The following is a 19017-nucleotide window of genomic DNA, read 5'->3' on the forward strand; positions in this document are numbered from 1 at the left end:
AGTTCTATCATCATTTGCCATTTTTAATATAAATCTTTTCACCCTCACACAAATTGCACATTTTTTTTTTCTCCAAATGGACACACAGTCAGCAGTGGACAACTTACTGGTTGACATCTTCCTTAAACACCGTGAACTGGCTAAAAGAAGGAAACAAAAAGTATAAAATAAGAGACATCTAACTTGATCTTACCACCACTTTACTATGGCATGCATAGGTTTCAGACCTTACTCAGAAAGAGACAACAGACACTTTGTCTAAGAAATTTTCTAAACGATGCCGTGACTGCTTGCGATCCGGGAAAAAAAAACAAAACAAAGCCAGAAACCAACAAAGGTACAGAAAAGCTCAGTTCCACCGTGAGGAGAAACGTCAACTCCGGACCCCTGGGTAAAAACTAGAGGAAAAGATGGAGGTCGTGTCTAGCAAAAGCCTCGGCATTCCTGTTTCTCAGCAAGTGGCGAGCACAAACACACAGCTGCAGAGGAGTCTTCCTAAAGTATTTGGTTCTTTATTTTATAAGTGTGGTTGCCACAGTGCAGCTGACAATACTGGATGTTTTTTTATGGTTTTTCCTTTTTGTATTTTCCCTGTCGATGCTCTGAGTGCTGAGACGCCAGAGGAGGGTCTGAAAACTGAAACTTAGTGGGCAGAGGAAGGATGATGGCTGGACTTGGTTAGGTGGAGTCAGGTGGACTTGGGGGCTTTTCATTACTGAATACTATTTCAGCAGCAGCTTTAGAAAACAGCCTGATAGCAAAATGCTCCCGAGGAGCATCGTGGAGTCACAGCTGACTGAAGAGAAACCAGTGACTGAGCCAGTTCACATTAATTTAACCCATAAACCAAAAACAAAGCAAGCAACAAATCTGATTTTCACCACCCAGCGTTAAAATCGAACTGAAATTTAAATTCTTAGTTGCTAAGAAACGAGTATACACCTCCTTGGTGTCTGGTCGTGTACTTATCTGGTCAGAAATAAAGAAATTAAGTTTTTAAAGCAGATTTTTTTCTCTAAGGAGGAGTGAATTTTTGGTAGCCACTACTGATGTTGGCACTGGTAATATTGTCTATCCAATATCAGGGGAGGCAGCCACTAAACAGCTTATATTATTGCTTCGACTGTACATTTGCACACAGACAGCTCAGCCGCAGCCAAGACTGGTGATAAAAAGCCCATGGTTGCCAGACGCAACATGTTTTCCGGGACCTGAGTTTTGGTGCACAGAGGTCAGACACAGCGACTGACAGATGAGCGATGGGAAGTTTGGTTACTGTAAAGAGACGCCAAAGAAATGCAGGTACATCTGACCGAGTCCGAGCCAATCCTCCAGACTCAAATCAGCCAAAGGTACCTGGCTTAAAAAACGAATCACCATGAAGGGGCGCTGTTCGAACAAATTCAAATTTCAGTTCAATTTTAAATCCAACGCCGAGCTCGTTGAGAAGCTGCTTCCACTGCAGCTCAGTTTGCTGCTGCTTGTTTTTCTGGTCTGACGTCAGGTCTGAAAGGAAAAGCCTGCACCTGTGCAGCTAAAGAAACAAAGCAAGAAACACAAGAGTCCACCTGTAGTTAAGGCCCGGGGTCTGTCAGCTGCTTGGTTGGACCTTACTATTCTAAACTGAGGAGGAACAAAGGGACATTTTGGCTCCTGAGTTCTTTGTGGGTTAAGGATTAGCATAGACATTGATAAGAAAATAAAGATTAACAATGTTTGCATCAAACCTGCTGTGCAGCTGGGTTTTTGGGGGTAACAGGTAAAATGGGGTCAGAGGTCATTGCAGGTTTCCTACACAGGGTTTCCATTTTTGAAATTGTAAACTTTGACCAAAAGTGTTTGAAGATTCTTTCGTTTTACTTCATCCGAGTACCACAAAATGTGAAAGCAAAGGTCTAAAACTCCGTGTGTTTCAGGTCTTCAGAGTAATTCTGTTGTCCAAAATTTTACAGACCTGGAAAAGGTGAAATAGATCAGTTTTCCACCTGCGTAGGAAGCCTGACGTCAACAAAACGGGAAGCATAAAAACCGCGGACTAGGAACAACCAGCACGCTTCAGGGGTCACTGATGTCAGTACAAAGCATTAAAGGATTGTTTTTTTTTTTTTTCAAAAATTTCCTTTCATTTGATAACTAAATATCTCGCTCTATTGATATAATTCCATTTTGTTAAAGTCATATATAAACGTTAACATGTACACACGCTCGTCACTGGTAATCGGTGGAATCGGGACCTTTATTATAATAAGTTGGTGGAACTTGCTCTTGCTGGCGCTCAACAAATATACTGTGAATGCAAGTAACAATAATTAATATAATGATAATTAGAATAATAATAATAATAATAATATTAATCATCGTCTGCACCTTGCCTTGTAAACCTGGAAAAACTAAAAACAAAAAAAGAGCCAGGTAACCACGCCTCCTCAGTCACCCCCCCCTCCCCCTCCCACCCCCACTTCACCCATGGGGAAAAAACAACAAACAAAAAACAAAAAAAAACAACAAAAGATTAAAAACAGGGAACACTGAGTCGAGACTGTAGATTCTCTCTGGCTTCTTCGAAGTCCCGAGTCCACATGCGTCACTAAGTGTCCGCCGATGTCCTGAAGTTAGTGGAAGGTGGCGTACGGGGTGGGGGGGGGAGCCGGTGCAGGGAGTGGGTGGGGAGGGGGGTGTAGGCCGTCTGTAGCACAGCCCGTCGTCGGCCGGAGTTCGAACACTCAGCAAGCCTCTGTGGAGACGAGCTCCTCGATCCTGTTCTCAGCATCAGCCTGCCTCTGTGTTCACTTGTTTGCGTGTGTTGTATGTGTGTGCGCGTTGACCTGCTGAACCAGGTTTCCGGGGACCACGTTAAACGGTGGTCGGCCATGGCGGTCACTCGTCTGTTTTCTTTTTTTTCTTTTCTTATTTTTCCATTAATGTTTGACCAGGGGTTTTTGCCAGTCTTTCTGCCCGGGTCGAACGCCCCCAGGCATACGGAGGAGGGGTATCTGCGCAGAGTCCACGTGAGTTCGGCTCTCCAAGTATTTTCAAGTTGGCTACTTTTGGCTGGCGTCCCCGCTGTCAGTCAGAGCGATGTAGATGCAGCCTCCGAGGGCTGGAGGAGGGGGCTAGCGAGGCCAACCAAGGTGGAGGCGTAATTTCATATTTACGATGGAAAGGGAGGAGGGAGGTGTGTGTGTGTGTGTGTGTATGTGTGTTTGTAATGTGTGTGTGTTGGCACTCCAAAGCTCTGCCCAGAAACGACTCCAGGTCCTCAGTGGTGTTCGTGTCGATCGGTAAAGGCAGAACGAGAAGCAAGTGAGATGGTTAACTTCCTACTATTTGTTATCGTGCAGAGGAATGTCTCCTCGGCTAACATGACTACACTGATGCAGGAGGTGGGCGGAGACATTATTGGACAGGTCCTCAGAGTGCTTGTGTGTGTGCGAGTGTGTGTGTGTATGCAGGGCTAGTGCAAGTAATCGTCCACAGAGGCGAAGGCGCAGGAGCCACTGCCAGTCCGTGCCATGATGGCAAGGCACTGGGCGGCCTGACCCACTGCCTGGGCCAGGGGGGGCTGCTTGGGCAGGTTGTGAGTCTCTGGAAAGAAGGAGGGAGAAGAAGAACAATAATGTGATGACTTCAGGAAACAAAGAGCAGAAGTGATGTGGCGTCAGTGCAATACGGCGTCTGACGAATGGCCCCTCGGCCTTCTGACGTCAGAATTGAGGAGAAACCACAAGAATGTCTGAATTTCACATTACTGCTGTAACCATGATCAAGACAGACGTGGTGTTTGTTCTGTGAAGTGGCCCCACCCCCTCTTTGCTGCCCCACTGAGCGTGATAACCCCATCGCTGCCTCACGCTGTCAGCTCGGACAGCGTGGACCGATGACCTACCTAATATTGCACTGTTGAGAGTGGAGCAGACCGGCTCTCTCTGAATGGCGTCCAGCTGGTAGCCAACTGGGCTGTTCCAGGGGTCTGAGTAGGCCAGCAGGCTGAAGGCGTCCTGCAGCAGGACACGGCAACAACAGCAGACACTGATCACACCACAGCTTCGTTTTCTCTTCCACATGTTCTTATACCATGATGCATCATCAGTCCAGTCATGACACTGAGTTCTGTACAGCACTGCGGTACTGTACTTTAAGACATTCATCTTTTTTTTGTTTAATTCACACAAAAACAAAGTGTGAAAATGACAAATCACAGTTTTGTTCTGATTTATGTATCACACTGTTTCATGGCTGCGACCGGTAACTTCCTGCTCTGCTAAAGTTTTCATTATTCATTTTTTAATCCTGGCTCCTACAAATTCCTCAGCTCTGTAGAAGATGCAGTCCTAAATCCCTGGCACGCTTAGATCCAGAAATACTAATAACACTAAATACTGATTAATGCTGGAGGTCACCTGAACAACGTGTGTGCACAGCATGCATCGACTAAGCTTGGCAATTTTCTTGTGTTACCTTGAGCATCTTCTTGTTAGCAGAGTTCTTGCCGCACTCGCGGCGGAGGTGTTCGCTCATGCTCTGGAGCTCCCTGCCGAAATGGATCATTCTCTCGATGGCTGCCTGGCTCCCGCCGCACAGCTGCCTCTTGGACTGAGCAGACTCCACCTCTGCAGAGCACAGACAGTTCCGCATGCAAAACGGGCAGAGTTTTAACGTGGGCTGAATGTGATGCTGCATTTACACAACAGGTCTTTACCTGGAGTGCTGACCAAGGAACTTACAATGACAGCAAGAGGAGAATAAGCTTCTAATCCATCCTTACCACAAAGTGGCCAAAAAGGACAAGCAAGGCAGAAAACCTCCAGCTGCTCACCAGGAGTTCATCTCACAGCTCTTACAGCCAATTACATGTTAGAAACCAGAGCAAGTCCCAAGAATCTGGAGTACCGATGCAGTAAAAGGTTACCAGGGGTCACCAATACCTACACATACACTCTACCCACCCATGTCTGCATCACAGTCGTCGGGCTCGGCGGTGTGTTTAGAGCTGCCATTGAGGAAACCGTTGGAGGATGATTCTGTCACTCCATTGGTGAAGTGGTCAACCTCCATATCCACATCGTTACTGAGGAAGAAGACAGAGACACAGTCAGCGTGTGGGACAGCTCACGGGAAGCACGTCCCTCTGGGAGAACACTGGACTGACCTTGTATCTCTGAAAATTAAAACGCTGGGAATCAGCTAATGTGAAATGCTTTCCAGCAAACACGTGGGCGCTCAAAACCTCATGTAACAACTGAGAACAGCTGACAGCGTTTGTAAAGTCACTAACTGGCCACGTCCACACTGAACCACAGGCTCTACTTGGGAAAACCGCCCAGATAAAAAATAAGACCTGACGTCACCTGGTGACTAGAGGCTTCTCTCTGATAGCCTGCATGTGAAACATTTAGGGGACATCTGTAAATTGTAGCTACAGAAAATAACCTGGGTTACAGTCCTCCCCCAGGTAAACTGCAAGCAGTCGGGCCACACACTGCTGAACACTGCGGCTGCACAGATGCCACAATAAAGAGGCAAAATCCTGCACCTAACCCTGAAGTCCAACCGAGCACCTCGACACAGAAGCATTAATTCATCTGAACAAGCAAATGACATGAAATGCAGTTTGTGCTGGGGAGGTGTTTCTCAGCACCTGGTTATGGGCTGTTGACTGCGGCTCCCGTTGAGGCTAATATCAGATGCTGGGAGGGTGGAGCCAGAGCCGGGGGGGCAGGGCTTGTGACTGTGAGGAGAGGAGCTGTGGCTCTTATTAGACGTCACACCATTACAGCAGTTGCTGTCAAACCCTGAAAACAACAAGAGTCACAGACATCTTACAAATGACAAACCTAAACACTGATGAAAACACTGATGAGTCATCTTTAGCTAAACATGATGATAGATGATGAGGTAACTGTCATCACAGCAAGCACAATGGTACAGCACCTGTGAGGTACGACTGGGAGCCGCTGGCTTTGTGGCTGGGGCTGCTGAAGGAGCGGGGGGAGCCGGGGTAAATGTCCTGAGACTTTGGGCTGCGACCTCCAAGACATCTCACCTCACTGTCTGTCCCATTCACCATTTCTATGAACTGTCTCACCCTGAGGATGGAGGGGAGGGATGGAGGGGAGGGAGGGAGGGAGGAAGGACAGGGGCAACAGGAAGGAAACAGCGTTAATAGGAAGTAGACAGGAAGAAACCAAAAGCCGCAATTAATGAGATGGAAGAGTACAAAGAGAAACCAGCAAAGACAGGAAGAGAACAACAGACGGAAGGAAAAGGAGAAGAAGTGGATTGAACAAGAGAAAAGGGGACAGAAGACGAAAGAAATAACAAGTAAAAAGAACTTAAAAATAATTTTGGAATAATGAATAACGCCCTGGACATTAAAAAAAAAAAAAAGAGTAACAGCTTACAGAGGGAAAAAAACCAAGAGTTAAATGAGAAGTGAGATCTAACTATGCTTTGATTTTCAAAAAAATTGTTCCGTTAGTTATTTAAATAAACCATAATTTTCCAGAAGATGTCCTGTGATAAAACCATCTTCTTTGCCTAAATAATTCAATAATTCAATGAAATAAACAGCACACAAATCCCAGCTAGACACTCTCTATCTAATCTGAGTGAAACTGTGACTGAAGCACCATTTTAAAATGAATCAACAGAACTATATCTTAAATAATCCTTAGGGTTGTATTAAATATCATCAGTGTTATTATAAGTTAATGACATAGTCACTACTACGATAAATGCACCAGAGTCAATAAGTCAAAGTTCCCACAGAAGGTGGACGAGAAGGTGTTAGCAACAAAAGCAACTAGTAAGAAGCTTCCAGTTATTCAACATCTAACTTTATTAACTCAATCAACCCTGAAAAACACTCAAATGCAGCGTTTGTCTCACTTGAGCATGAAGAGAAGGTCTGGGTTCCTCTCCAGGAGGTTGGGATAGAGCTGCTGGGTGGTCTCGATGGCCTCGCCCATTCTACCCGACAACACCAGCTTCTGGATCTCTGCAAACCAGCAGTGAACATATTTACAACATATGATGCTTACGCCATGTTTTTCCATGTGTGATGCTGTTTGTGCGCTGTCCTTGTGTTTTATTACAATCATATTTCTATAATAAAAAAATAAAGAAGATTTGACCTGTGACCTCTTATAGAGTTTCTACATGTCTTCTGTGGCGGCCATTTTGAATCACACAGCACGCCAATCAGTTGTACACAGCACGCGCCATACACTAATCTAACAGCATAACATTTCCGGTTCCTAATTTTAGGCAGGTATCAGCATCCAAGCACAGAAGCACTCACTCTGCCGGTTTTTGATGGAGGCCAGCTCCTCGTGCACAGCCTGGTCGGTGGATTTGGCAAAGGCTTCGGCCGTGGCACAATAGCTGTGGTGCACCAGGTAGGAAGCCACCATTCTAACAGGACAAAACACAAGAACGCAGTGATGAGACACGGCTGCAGGAGACGGCACAGACCACAGATGCGTCTGATGAGTCATACAGGGTTACATTAATATCTAAATCACCATTGTATCTGGTCATCCTAATTAAACTTACCTTCTGTAAAGGCGTGCTTATCACACACTGCTGTGGATGGTGTAATTCTAAGAAATATCAACCACTTGTGGATATCTGGTAGCGACTTAAAGCTAAATGTTTATGTTTTTCTGTTTTTTTCTGCTCTCACTGACTGATTATCATGCTACAGTTTCTCTACAAAGACAATAACACTTCCCATCTACCAACCTGGCCTGAGCTTAAAAACTTCCTGTTTTCAATTCCAGGCCGTGAGGTGACTTTTCTGGCTAAAGGCAATAACTCCACTCCACCCCACCCTCAACCCAAATCCCCATCAAATGGAGATTAAATCTCATTCAGGACAAGTACTCAGAGCTAATCCCATCAGGGCATGGCATGAAGAGAAACCAAGTCCCACAGTTTTTACTTCCTGATAGGGAAATGGTCCATCTGGTCCTTGATCCGTGTCATGTCAGCAGTAGTTTCCTGTCATCTACAGTATTCAATGCTTCCAGTGCTCTCAGTGCTCAGCTTCAACTAATATATGACCTGATGTAATAAAATGAAAAAAACTCTTACAGATTACATATGGTAAACGCGAAACCTCAGATCACATCTCACATCTCATCTAAGCTCCGTTATTCCATGGTGAGAGTGTATTGTACAGGTTTGCACAGGAACGATTCAGTTGACTTACTTCTGGATCATGGACTGCCACTCGCCCTCGCGCTCTCCAATGGGGAAGCGGTCGATCTGGGCCTGGATCTTTGTCCTCCACTCTCGCATGTAGTCCTCAATGTCGAACACAAAGGGGTGCTGGCCAAAGTTTGCATCCACCACCTCCCCTGGGGTCTGAAGGCCCACGGTCGGGTACAGGTTAGGCTGCAGCAGAGAGAGAGAGAGCAAAGAATTAGGATGATAGAGGAAAAGGGAGTTTGGGAATGTAATCTGAACAATTAATCAAAACAGGAAACATTGAGAGGAAAAACAGGAAAACCAAAAAATCTCAGGAAATAAGCTTTGTCTACAATTATCCCTTAAAAACTTAATTTTACAAGCTGACAGAGACGATGCAAACATTCATCGTAGCAGGCTGACAAGCCATCTTTTTACAAGAGAGCCAGGGTCCAAACTCCTATGACATTACAGGGACAATAAGTAAAATGTTTTATTGCACAGACTGATCCTAACACATCTCTCAAGCTGACTGGTGTATTGATTTCTTCATCAGAGCCAGTGACTCGGTGATTATATTGCCAGATAATGAGATATCCTGCTCTGAATTGCTTGCTCTGCTTTGGCACCCAACTTCCCAATCTACAACTTTAATGGAACCGCCGTCACTACAGCCTCCACACAACCAGATAAATGTTAAATGCTGCAGGTAAACCTAACCCTCTGTGCTAGTTGTTGACATGGAAATGCCAGAGGGTTTGGGTACATGTCAATTTCTTGTTCTTGGGAACAGCCGTTCTGCTGCTGCACCCCCCCCCCCCCCCCCCCCCCCCCCTTCCTCCAAGTCCCTGATGACATCTGTGATGATAGGACGAGGAGATAGACAGAGATATGAGGTAAGGAGGATCACATGGGTAAGTTGCCCAACCAATCTCATCACAGCCTTCATTTGATCAGAGGAGATGGTGGCTGACAAGAGGCGTTCATCACGCTGACTGTGTTTGACAGACTGTTCTTACATTAGTGTACGTGCCCTGAAAATATCACTAAAAGTTTTACATCCTAATGTTTCACAGTGCAAACTGATTATATGACATTGTGTGTTAAGTTTAGAGTTAGTACTAGTCTTCAACTAGTCTTCAAGGAACTGGTTTCAGTCAGAGTTAAGAGAAGAAAATTTGTTGACCAACGTTCCCATGAGAACAGTATTACAAAGGTGTGTGTGTCTCTAAAAGTTGCCTTTGTCATGGTCCAATAACAACAAAGGTCAACTGTGCCGAGGTGACGCACTTCACTGCACAACTCTGGAGGAACATGAATGTCTGGCTCACAGCCAAGCCTGTTTTGCTGCTCAATGGATTATTGTTGTGGTTAAGACTCTTATTTTCCTCCTGCCTCGAAAACAGCCAGGCCCGTTCTCATTGGCGTGGGGGCGGGGGCTAAAAACTAGAATCCCCCTCACATTTCGATGTAGTTAATTCATGCACAAATCCCATTAGACTTAACGTCCTTTTGGTGTGGGAGTCGTTCACATAATGAAGCATGGGAGCAACAGGAGTGAGATTCACATGATGATGAGCCACAACAGGACAATACAACACAAGAGATGTCCTGTTCAGACACAGTATTTAAAAGTTTTATTTAAGTAGCACCAAAACTTTCAATAACGAATTTGTAGAGCACTAAGTGGCAGCATGACACAGCATTACCGCTCTTTAAGATGATTTGGTAAACTTGTTAACAAACTCTTGCCCAAACACACACCCAACATGCTGATGGATTCAAGTCCAGTATTCGCCCTCAAATCTCTGTTTTCACGCTCCACAGTGAAGTCCTGACAAATATATCTGGCTCTTTAGACCCGAAATGTTCCACCATGTTCACCAGCTACTCACTAACTTTGTCTGTCTGTTGTTTTGTGCCGAATCGATAGTCTGCAGTTTATTAGACCTTCCTTGAAAAAAACAAAACAAAAAAAACAACAGTTCCCTGCTACAGCTGAAAAGAAGGAAATGAAAACAGCTAGAGTAAACCAAAATAGTAAATTTGCATGCTGTGAAACCAAAACAATGACCTGAAAGATGCTATAAAGCTCCACAGAGCCTGATTATTGCAGTTTTAAATAAGAGATTCCACCAGATTCACACATCAAGATCTTTTTATTTGTCAGGGCAGTACTGAAAACAGCTATGAGATGTCATCTGTAGCTCTGAGCTTTATCATGTCTGTGAAGATTACTTTTTAATCTGTGCCTTGTAAATGTGTTTTTATACTTTTCAAGGTTACTCAACTTATCAAACTTGAAAATGGTCATTTTTAAATCATTTTACATGTATGTGTACAGTATGTGACCATATCTGTCATTGGAAATTATGTGATTTAACCTATTTTAATACTTTCCAATGGTCATTTCAGATGTTAGAGAGTGAAACCTGTTTAAGCTCGTCTCATTTTTTCCAGGGAAGCACCGACTCTCAGATCAGCATCTGAAGCTCACAGGTTTTCCAGCCTCCAATCCATTTTGTACAGTGTAAATATTTTGATTACAATGGACCTTCTGAAGGACATGAGACATTTTTTCTCTATAAATAGCTCCGTGTCCTACAGCCCTGATTAATAATGGAAACTAAAAACATTTATTTACAACAGAGGTGAACAAATGTGGGTACTTACTGGTAAATCTGTGAAGGCAATACCTGCAAAGGAAGAGAGACAGTGTTAGCACGCAGGAGAACAGTCCTGTTCCTTTATCTACACACACCAGGAGGCCACAGTCAGCGTGTTTACATGTACTGAGGTAATCTGGTTACTATCATCTTTCTGCAACAACCTTATTTCTTCAATTTCACATAAATGAGAAAGACAGTGGGGCAGTTGGGAAGAAACATGTATGTGCTTTGTTCTTAAAGACCACAGCATGTTTGCTGTCGTACCAAGAAAAAAAGAAATTTAAATTCAGTATTTAAATAATTTTACAGAAATTGCTGCTATTTTATCTAATCAGTTACATAGTTCACACCTAAGAAATAAGTAAGACATTAATCATCACTAAGCGTATTTGTTGTGCGTTTAATTATGTTCTGCTGCCCTCTGTTGCACCTGTGACACATTCAGGTGTGCACAGAATTATGTGTTTAGTGCTAAGGAGTAAATACCAAATCAGTTTAACTGTGGACTTTTCCACAGGTTAATATGCAGGCCCACAAAACAGAATACCAGGTGAAAATAGTTTCTGAGCTCCTTACCTAGGCTGTGGCCATTCTTTGTGTAGAAGCAGGTGTTGTTGATGAGGTTAACGCAGCAGCCAATCACGTCGCCTGTCGTAAACGTGGGCCCATAGGGTTGCCCAGTGCCGGATGAGCAGAAGGAGTGGCCATCATCTCCATGGTAACCATATGAGTGCTTGTCCCAACCTGAGGGGCGTGAATGCAAAAGTGTCAAAATAATGAAGGCAATACGGCAACAGATGGTTCATCCTGAGTCTACTGTCAGACAAAGCGCACACACACAGGCGCTGCAAAAAATTAATGACTATACACTGAAGTCAAAGGCAGGACGCGACAAAAGCAACATGGACACAACAAACAAACAAAACTCAACAGGAATTATTAGTGTTTTCATAACTCCAGGGATTTGTGACCAATAATTCAAACCAAAAACTTTACAAAAGTCAGACAAAACCAAACCCTCTGCATAGTAATTAAAATACAATGTGAATGTATGATTAAATAAAACAAAGCCAACACAGTATTACAACTAATCTACAACCAAAAACGGCCAAAAATGATGTCTGCAGAAGGATGGCGACACAGATGAGTCAGACTGTTCGTGTCAGCGAGGCGGCTCCAAACAATCAAAGTCTGCAAATCCTGTTTTAACCACAGTTTATGTTGCTGTTGTTCTGATGGGGGAACACTTCAACACTGTGCTACACCACAAACAAACCAAGTCAGAAATCCATGCTCTGCTTTTCTTAGCATTATTAAGACTGATGTGTTTGGGTAATCGAGACTTAAGACCTCATGAGCGCTGTGAAGCTAAACGATCCTCACTTCATATACAAACCCTCCCCCACAGCACCTGAATGTGAGGCAGCAAACAGACACCTGCAGAGTGTCCATGTCTTGCCACAGGGACGGCTTGTTGTTTTCACTGTGTCTTCAGAAGGACATGGCTCATTCAGTTTTTCCAGAAAGCTGGATGTGCTCCAAGAAATTTTGGATTTCACTTCTTTCTTTGGCTGCTGACAATCACCTACAGACTGCACATTGGTTTTTGTTTCTCTAACTTTACTTAACCTCAGTAAATATTAATTGTGGTGAGAATAATCAGAATAATCCAATATTTCTCACTGCCGAACAAAGCTATGTATCTGAAAAGTGTTCTTCTTCTTCTTTTTTATATCTGAGCATAAAAAGTTCCATACTACATGTTGGGAGCATTTGTGTGATCTTTGTTTCACAGGGGGAGGGGAGGAAGAAGTAGGTTCTGCTGCAGCATGGACGGCCTCGGGCTGTTTTAACGTCAGAAACCAAGTGACGGGATCCTGTGAGTTACTGCTGAGCTGCAGAATTAATCCTGCTGTTGCCACATTCATCACTGGAAGAAAGCACTCAACTCTGCAGCAGTCTGGCATCAGTTCCTCACAATTAGTGCATTTTCATTAGTATCTATCCATCAGCTGGGACTCTGCAGCTTGCTCTGGGCCTCCTGTTATCTTAGTACGAAGGGACTGGAGCTCCTGGGTGGGTCCAGTTCTCAGACTGGTGAAGGGGCTCCTGTCTGGCCTGATAACCTCATTGGAGGGCTGGACTGACGTGTTCCGGCGCTGTCTTAATGACAGTGGGTCAGTGTGACAGTCCCTTCATACTGACGAGCAGATACCAACTCTAAAACTGTGTCTTCCTTGGTTACATCTCTTTCCTTATGTTGCAGCAGATTGTTTAAGCATTTTCCCCTAAATCAAGCTATAAACCACATTAAGTGGAAAATAACTTCCTAAAATCTGAAGGAAAAACTGTGTCCTTATTATAAGAAGTAATCGCTGTCTGTGTACACACAAACTGAACATTTCTGTAACATCACATCAATCATCCAAAAAAAAAGTTTAACAATCAGAGACAGTAGAGGCCAGTAACCACATCTCTCTGCAGATACTTTTTTTTAAACGCTGACCAAACAGCAGGTGTAATCATCAATGTATTTGTGCCACGTTCCCATGTACAAATTCACACTAGAGTCCTTCTCCAGCTGAGCCAGTTGAGAGCATGGGTATTAGAGACTCACTCTGACTAAGCAGACTGGCTTCCTGCTGACTCCCCGCACACATGAACGACATGAAATTACGGCACTTCCTTTTGTAATTACTTCTAGGTTTGTTTAGACTCCGGTGTCCAATACGTATTTTGATGTGAGATATGCTTCACTAGTATAAAGCTAAAAAAAAAAAAGCATAACAACACTTCAACACCCCAAATATTTAAACTGCTATGTCATGTCAACTTTACTCATTTCCATGTTTTCTTCATATTAAGCCCAAAACTGCAGAGTGCCATTAAATATTCTCTTTAGTGAATACATCAGGAATAGTCATAATTCACAGTCTATTAAAGAGTTATCCGCCTGCCTTTTATGGTGGACCTATAAGCACATGGCATGAGAGGGAACACCTTCACTGAATGTCACACATGTAGAAATCCTGTATTTCAGGGTTACCAACAATAAGAAAACATGCACATGTAATCACATAACTGACAGATAACACACATTTGCCCCCAGTGTATCCAAGGCCCACCTCTACCTGACATCCAGTTCGCAACACCTAAAGAAATGCAAATCTCTGGTATAACATACAGCAGACACAGACAGTGGCATGCAAACTAACAAATTGTTCTCGCCACACCCAAAAGCAGTAGCAATAAACACTGAAGTGAAAAAAAAAGCAGACAAAGTGTCATCTTACCAGGGAGTCTGTTCATGTTTACACCCTGAGCTGAGAGGCCAATACCCATGTACCTGTGGAACAGACAGGTGAGAGTTTATTCTGTTATGCAGTTTCCTGATATAGACTATGATAATAGAAATAATTGATATCTCCATCATTATGATCATAACCAACTGATTCATAATGTTCTACAGTTTGGGGGCCTAAAGAGTTAGCAAAGCATTTCCACGGCTTATTTCATCACAACACGGCAGCAAGCTCAAACACACTTTAAAAGAATCTTCCAAGAATCTGCCACAGAGATAATCCGAGCTTCTTCCATCGCCAAAATTAACAGGACCAAATTTATAAAATGAGGTAAAAACTAAAGTATATGGCCATAACTACATGTCAGTTTGGTTGAAATCAAGCTGCAAGCTTTTGCCTTGAATAACAAGCAGCTACAATAAGGGTCAAAATGCTGTAAGGCTATAATGCATATAAATCCAGATTAGACCAGCCAGTTCTTTGGGCTTTGTGCTGTGAGTATAAAAAAACCAAAACAAAAAAAAATAATAAAATCACCAAGAAAAATATATACAGAAAATTTACCACATAACTTATGTTGACAAGAATTCAGTCAGTAGTTTTACAGAAACACAGTGTGGAACTGAATAGTCAGACAAGTGAACTTTTCACCTGCTGGTGATGCAAATGAAACGTCAGTGGCTCAACAAACTCATTGGGATTCATCCAAACAATGTTCAAATGAAATGCTTTGCTTCGTTCTGTGTTCTTACCCATCTCTGCCTTTACTGATGATCTTCACCTCAAAGTAGTAGACTCCACAGGCGGCTGGGATGGGGTGGGTGGCCCGTACAGACGCTGCATCTTTAGGAGTTTTGCCGTGACCTTAAGGTAAAAGACGGAGACAAGAGCAACAGGGTGTGGTTATTACAAATGGAGACTGGATCATTCTGTCATGATGACGGCATAGAAATATTTAGTATTAAGACAGTCAAAAACTTTTCTACAGCTGTTTAAGCTGTTGAGCACCAGTTCTGATTCACCTTAATTCAAAGCACAGTGCAGGATTGTTTGTCAGCACAAACGGATGCGGAAAGATTAAACTTCAAATCGTGACAATGATAAAGCCAAACCAAAACATTTGTTTAAGAAGCAGAGAGCATGTTGCTCCAGCAGTTTTCACTGTCAAAGTTTTAACCCAGAAGTCAATGTCGACCAAACACATCAGTTATTTCCCTACACTCAAAGACTGCTACGCTGAGCAGGTAAAGGAGAGGTGGGGCTTCTGCAAAGACTTTGTACCATAAAGTTTTACAACCTAAGTTGTGGTCTAAATAGAAAACAGCCTGATGTCAAATACTGCTTGTCCCAATATTTGTTCAGGTTTTTCCACGGTTTTCCACGGTTTGACAGATATTCCACGACACACAATGCTGAGAAGGGAAGTGGGGAGGGACCTGCTTTGAAATTTAAAAAGGTTTTTATGAGGGAGAATTGCTTTAGTAATCCCAAAACACATAAGGCTGTTTTACTAGATTAAATTTTCATGAATACGGTTGAGCACAAGACGTGTCAGTGGTTACAAGATTATCACCATAAATGCTCTGGACCAAGGAGATCCAGATTCAGAGCATCATAACAGCAACGGTCAGATACACTGTCAAATGTTAATAAGCAGCAGTTTGTGGTGATTACAGTAAATGGACAACTTGGCTTCTGTTATTAATAATGTTGATTAATATCAAGAAAAATGCATGTTAATTAAATCATGATGATCAGACCTGACAGATATGCAGCATCACTTCAATCTGATTAACTGAGAACATCATCAGCAAAATGTTGATGTTTCTCTGATCCATAAAAACTCAGAAAATAGAAAATAGCAGTTTCCCGAAGGACGACACAACATATTCAAATATCCTGTTTGTCCAGCCAACACTCCTAAACCCAAAGCTTCTCAGTTAATTGTTGCAGAAGGATAAGAAACCAGCAAATATGTGCATTTAATCATTTGGAACCAGTGAATTCTTGGCATTTTTCTTAAAACCTGACTAAAGCAATGAATCAATTATCAAAACAGTAGCTGATTAAATATTAATTTAGCCTCTAATACCACAATAAATGCATGGTCAAATATTAGTTTTAGTAAAAAATCACTAATGGAAGATTCTGTTAATTAGGTTTTATGTAGCAAAGCATTTAATTATTAGTAGTTATGGATAATGATTCTCTATTTTCAGTTTATTTATATCAAAATGCTTTTGGTTTCCTCCACTGAGTGTCAAAATAATAGGACATTAGACATAGTAAAACAGTTAATTAAAGACAGCTTTAAATTTCCAGCTTAACACTACAATGGAAATACAGCATTTTAAAAGTCTGACTTTTTAAGTGGTGATCTGCTGTTGTTCCCTGTATGTGGCTCATGTAAAAGGTCCCAGTGTGTGAATGCTAATAATAATAATAATATTCATGTGAATTTATGGTGCAAATACAGAACAATCAAGCTGTGACAAGGAAGAGAGTGTGCAGAGGGCCAGTCAGACCCAGAATAGTAGAACACACCCAGGAAACACAGTTACACCTTTTTTTTAACATTAGCCTTTTCTTGTAGGCCTACACCAAAAACCCTCTTGATAGCATTGCTAAGGAACTAGTCCAACCTGAATGTCAGACAAGACACTCGATATCAAACCCTCAGCGGCAGACAACTATCTACACATACCATATCATCAATAACTACCTATCTGGCAGCATGTCAGCTCTTCTGAGTAACTTAGGCTATCTGTGATATCTGACACTGTATATTTCCTGTCATTTAATCGCCTAATAATTCTACATTAGCCTACCAAGAGGCTGTCAAGTCCTTGTCCGTTTTGGCTAACGTTAAACGGAATGATTATGTGGATCACAACCAGCTTAACCAGCATTAGACCGTACTTTCTTTGACAATTATTTCACATCTATATATAATGTGTTATATTTCAAGACAGTCTGTCAGATTGCCCGCAGTGAAATCATTCCTGATGATAGTTCATAGAGCTGTAGACAAGGAAGCTAACGAGCTAGTAGGTCAGTTTTGGCTGTGGATACACCTCGCCAGCTGGTCGGGTTGCAAGATGTCCTCTGCCTTGTTGTTGATGAAGCTGCTAGCCTAGCCCACTTTGTTTTTAGCCGCAACGGCAGCTGGCTTTGATCCGCTAACCGTCAAGCTAAGCTAACGTTAGCCACCTTGGCGCTAGCTTTGGGCAATAAAAGTGCTAAACTGGGAGTGTGCCTTTGTGTCATACCTTTATAGTGTACGCGGAGATTGTTCTGAGAGAGCCCGATGTAGCTAAACTTGTCCTTCGGGCTCCAGGACCGAGGAAGCGGGGTCTCGTTTTCATTAACGGCTGGATAGAGCCGTCGGAGTCGCTGGTTGAGCTCCTTTTCCTGCTCGTTTAGAGCCGCGTCTCCGTGGACAACAACCGACATGAGAAACCCACAGCCCGACGACTGTCCAGACATGGCTACGAGACGAGTATTAGTAAAATGGCTTGTCAGCAACAAGCCAGAGCCACTTGTGTCAGTCAGTGTCAAGTTTGTTAAGGAGGAGGAGGAGGTGGGGGTTTTAGCAAAGCTAGCTAGCTAGCAAGCTAAGCTAACTGCCGTCGCTGGTAGTAGAGAGGCAGCCAGAGCTAGTTAGCCGAGTAGCTAACCTGGCTACCGCGTTTAGCTTGGCCAGCGCAGGCGAAGCGATCGCTGAAATGGCTCAGGCTGACATTAGCTGACACAAAGCCAGTAGAAGAAGACTGTCTGCCACACAGGATCTGAAGAAAGTGGTTAAAAGCCAGGGGAGCGGCTCGTTCCTGGGAGAAAAGTAAGAACTAACGTTAGGCTAGACGGATCGACTAAGTCCGAGGAGCTCGGCTAGCCCGGATCTTTTGTTTGTTGTCTGAACGTTATCTGCGATTCTGATTGGCCGAGAGAGGATCCACACACTTCCTATGGGAATGTTAAGTATATACAGAATGAGCTGTAGACGTGCAGCAGACGGGACAATAACTAACTCATCAAAAGGCTTACAAGGTAAATACAGTCACTGACTCATCATCATCATCAGTATTCAGTGTTCATCATTTTTAACCCTTATTATTTTCATTATCACAATGTTCTATATTTCTGTTTTGCCACCTCTTCTTAACTTCTGAGTCCTACAAAAACAGATCTCACTCTGCACATTTATTCTGTGTGCACTTGATTCTAGTTTACTATCCAAGGACAAGCAGCTTGTTGTATAATACTTGACATGTAATACTCATGCAAATTATGTGACAGGGAACTATCATTAAGTTCCCAGTGTATCAAGTGTATAGTCAACATATATCATCTTGACATATCTCAGGGATTTTATTCTGCCTTGATTCATTTTTTTTCCACATCTGCAGTAATTTACAAGACTTGCCAAAAATCTTACAATTATTATTTTTATTTATTTTTATTTATTTTTTTATTTTATCATCACTATTATCAATAACACTGACCTACTTGGAGTGGGGAGGTGGGCACATGGTGAAGTGGAACTGTGGGCCTCTGCTGATCTCCTGGTTCCTCCCACTCTGTACATTGTGTATTTATGCTGATGACTTTAACTGAGTACTCCACAAATTTAGCATTGCACTTCTGTAATATTGTTGGACTCACAATGGATAGTTAAAAAGTATTGAAATCTGTGCAGCAGAACCAGAAATATATAATATATAAAATGTCTTTTTTTCTGTTGTCTGTCATAACACGTGCAGTAGTGCCCCCCAAGACCCTATTCTTTATTATTATTTGATTAAACAGATTTATCCAGAACTTTGCAGTACATCAGCGTAAATGGATTTTGACTTTTT

The 19017-nt window shown here is 42.8% G+C and overlaps 1 protein-coding gene across 1 annotated transcript; it reads right to left on the reverse strand.

Moving 5' to 3' along the window:
• Positions 1-5: 5 nt before the first annotated feature.
• On the reverse strand, positions 6-18067 carry ranbp9 (RAN binding protein 9). The gene is made up of 14 exons (XM_041054979.1): positions 17431-18067; positions 14914-15025; positions 14153-14205; positions 11436-11603; positions 10864-10886; positions 8213-8397; positions 7301-7413; positions 6889-6997; positions 5932-6086; positions 5639-5792; positions 4947-5068; positions 4459-4610; positions 3887-3998; positions 6-3585 (listed from the first exon to the last, which is right to left on the reverse strand). Exons 1-14 carry the CDS (start codon positions 17645-17647, stop codon positions 3455-3457), a joined length of 1806 nt encoding a protein of 601 aa, XP_040910913.1. The 5' UTR covers positions 17648-18067; the 3' UTR covers positions 6-3454.
• Positions 18068-19017: the final 950 nt, after the last annotated feature.

This window comes from Toxotes jaculatrix, chromosome 14 (genome assembly GCF_017976425.1).
Source record: "Toxotes jaculatrix isolate fToxJac2 chromosome 14, fToxJac2.pri, whole genome shotgun sequence".
In the NCBI taxonomy this organism is placed as follows: Eukaryota; Metazoa; Chordata; class Actinopteri; family Toxotidae; genus Toxotes; species Toxotes jaculatrix.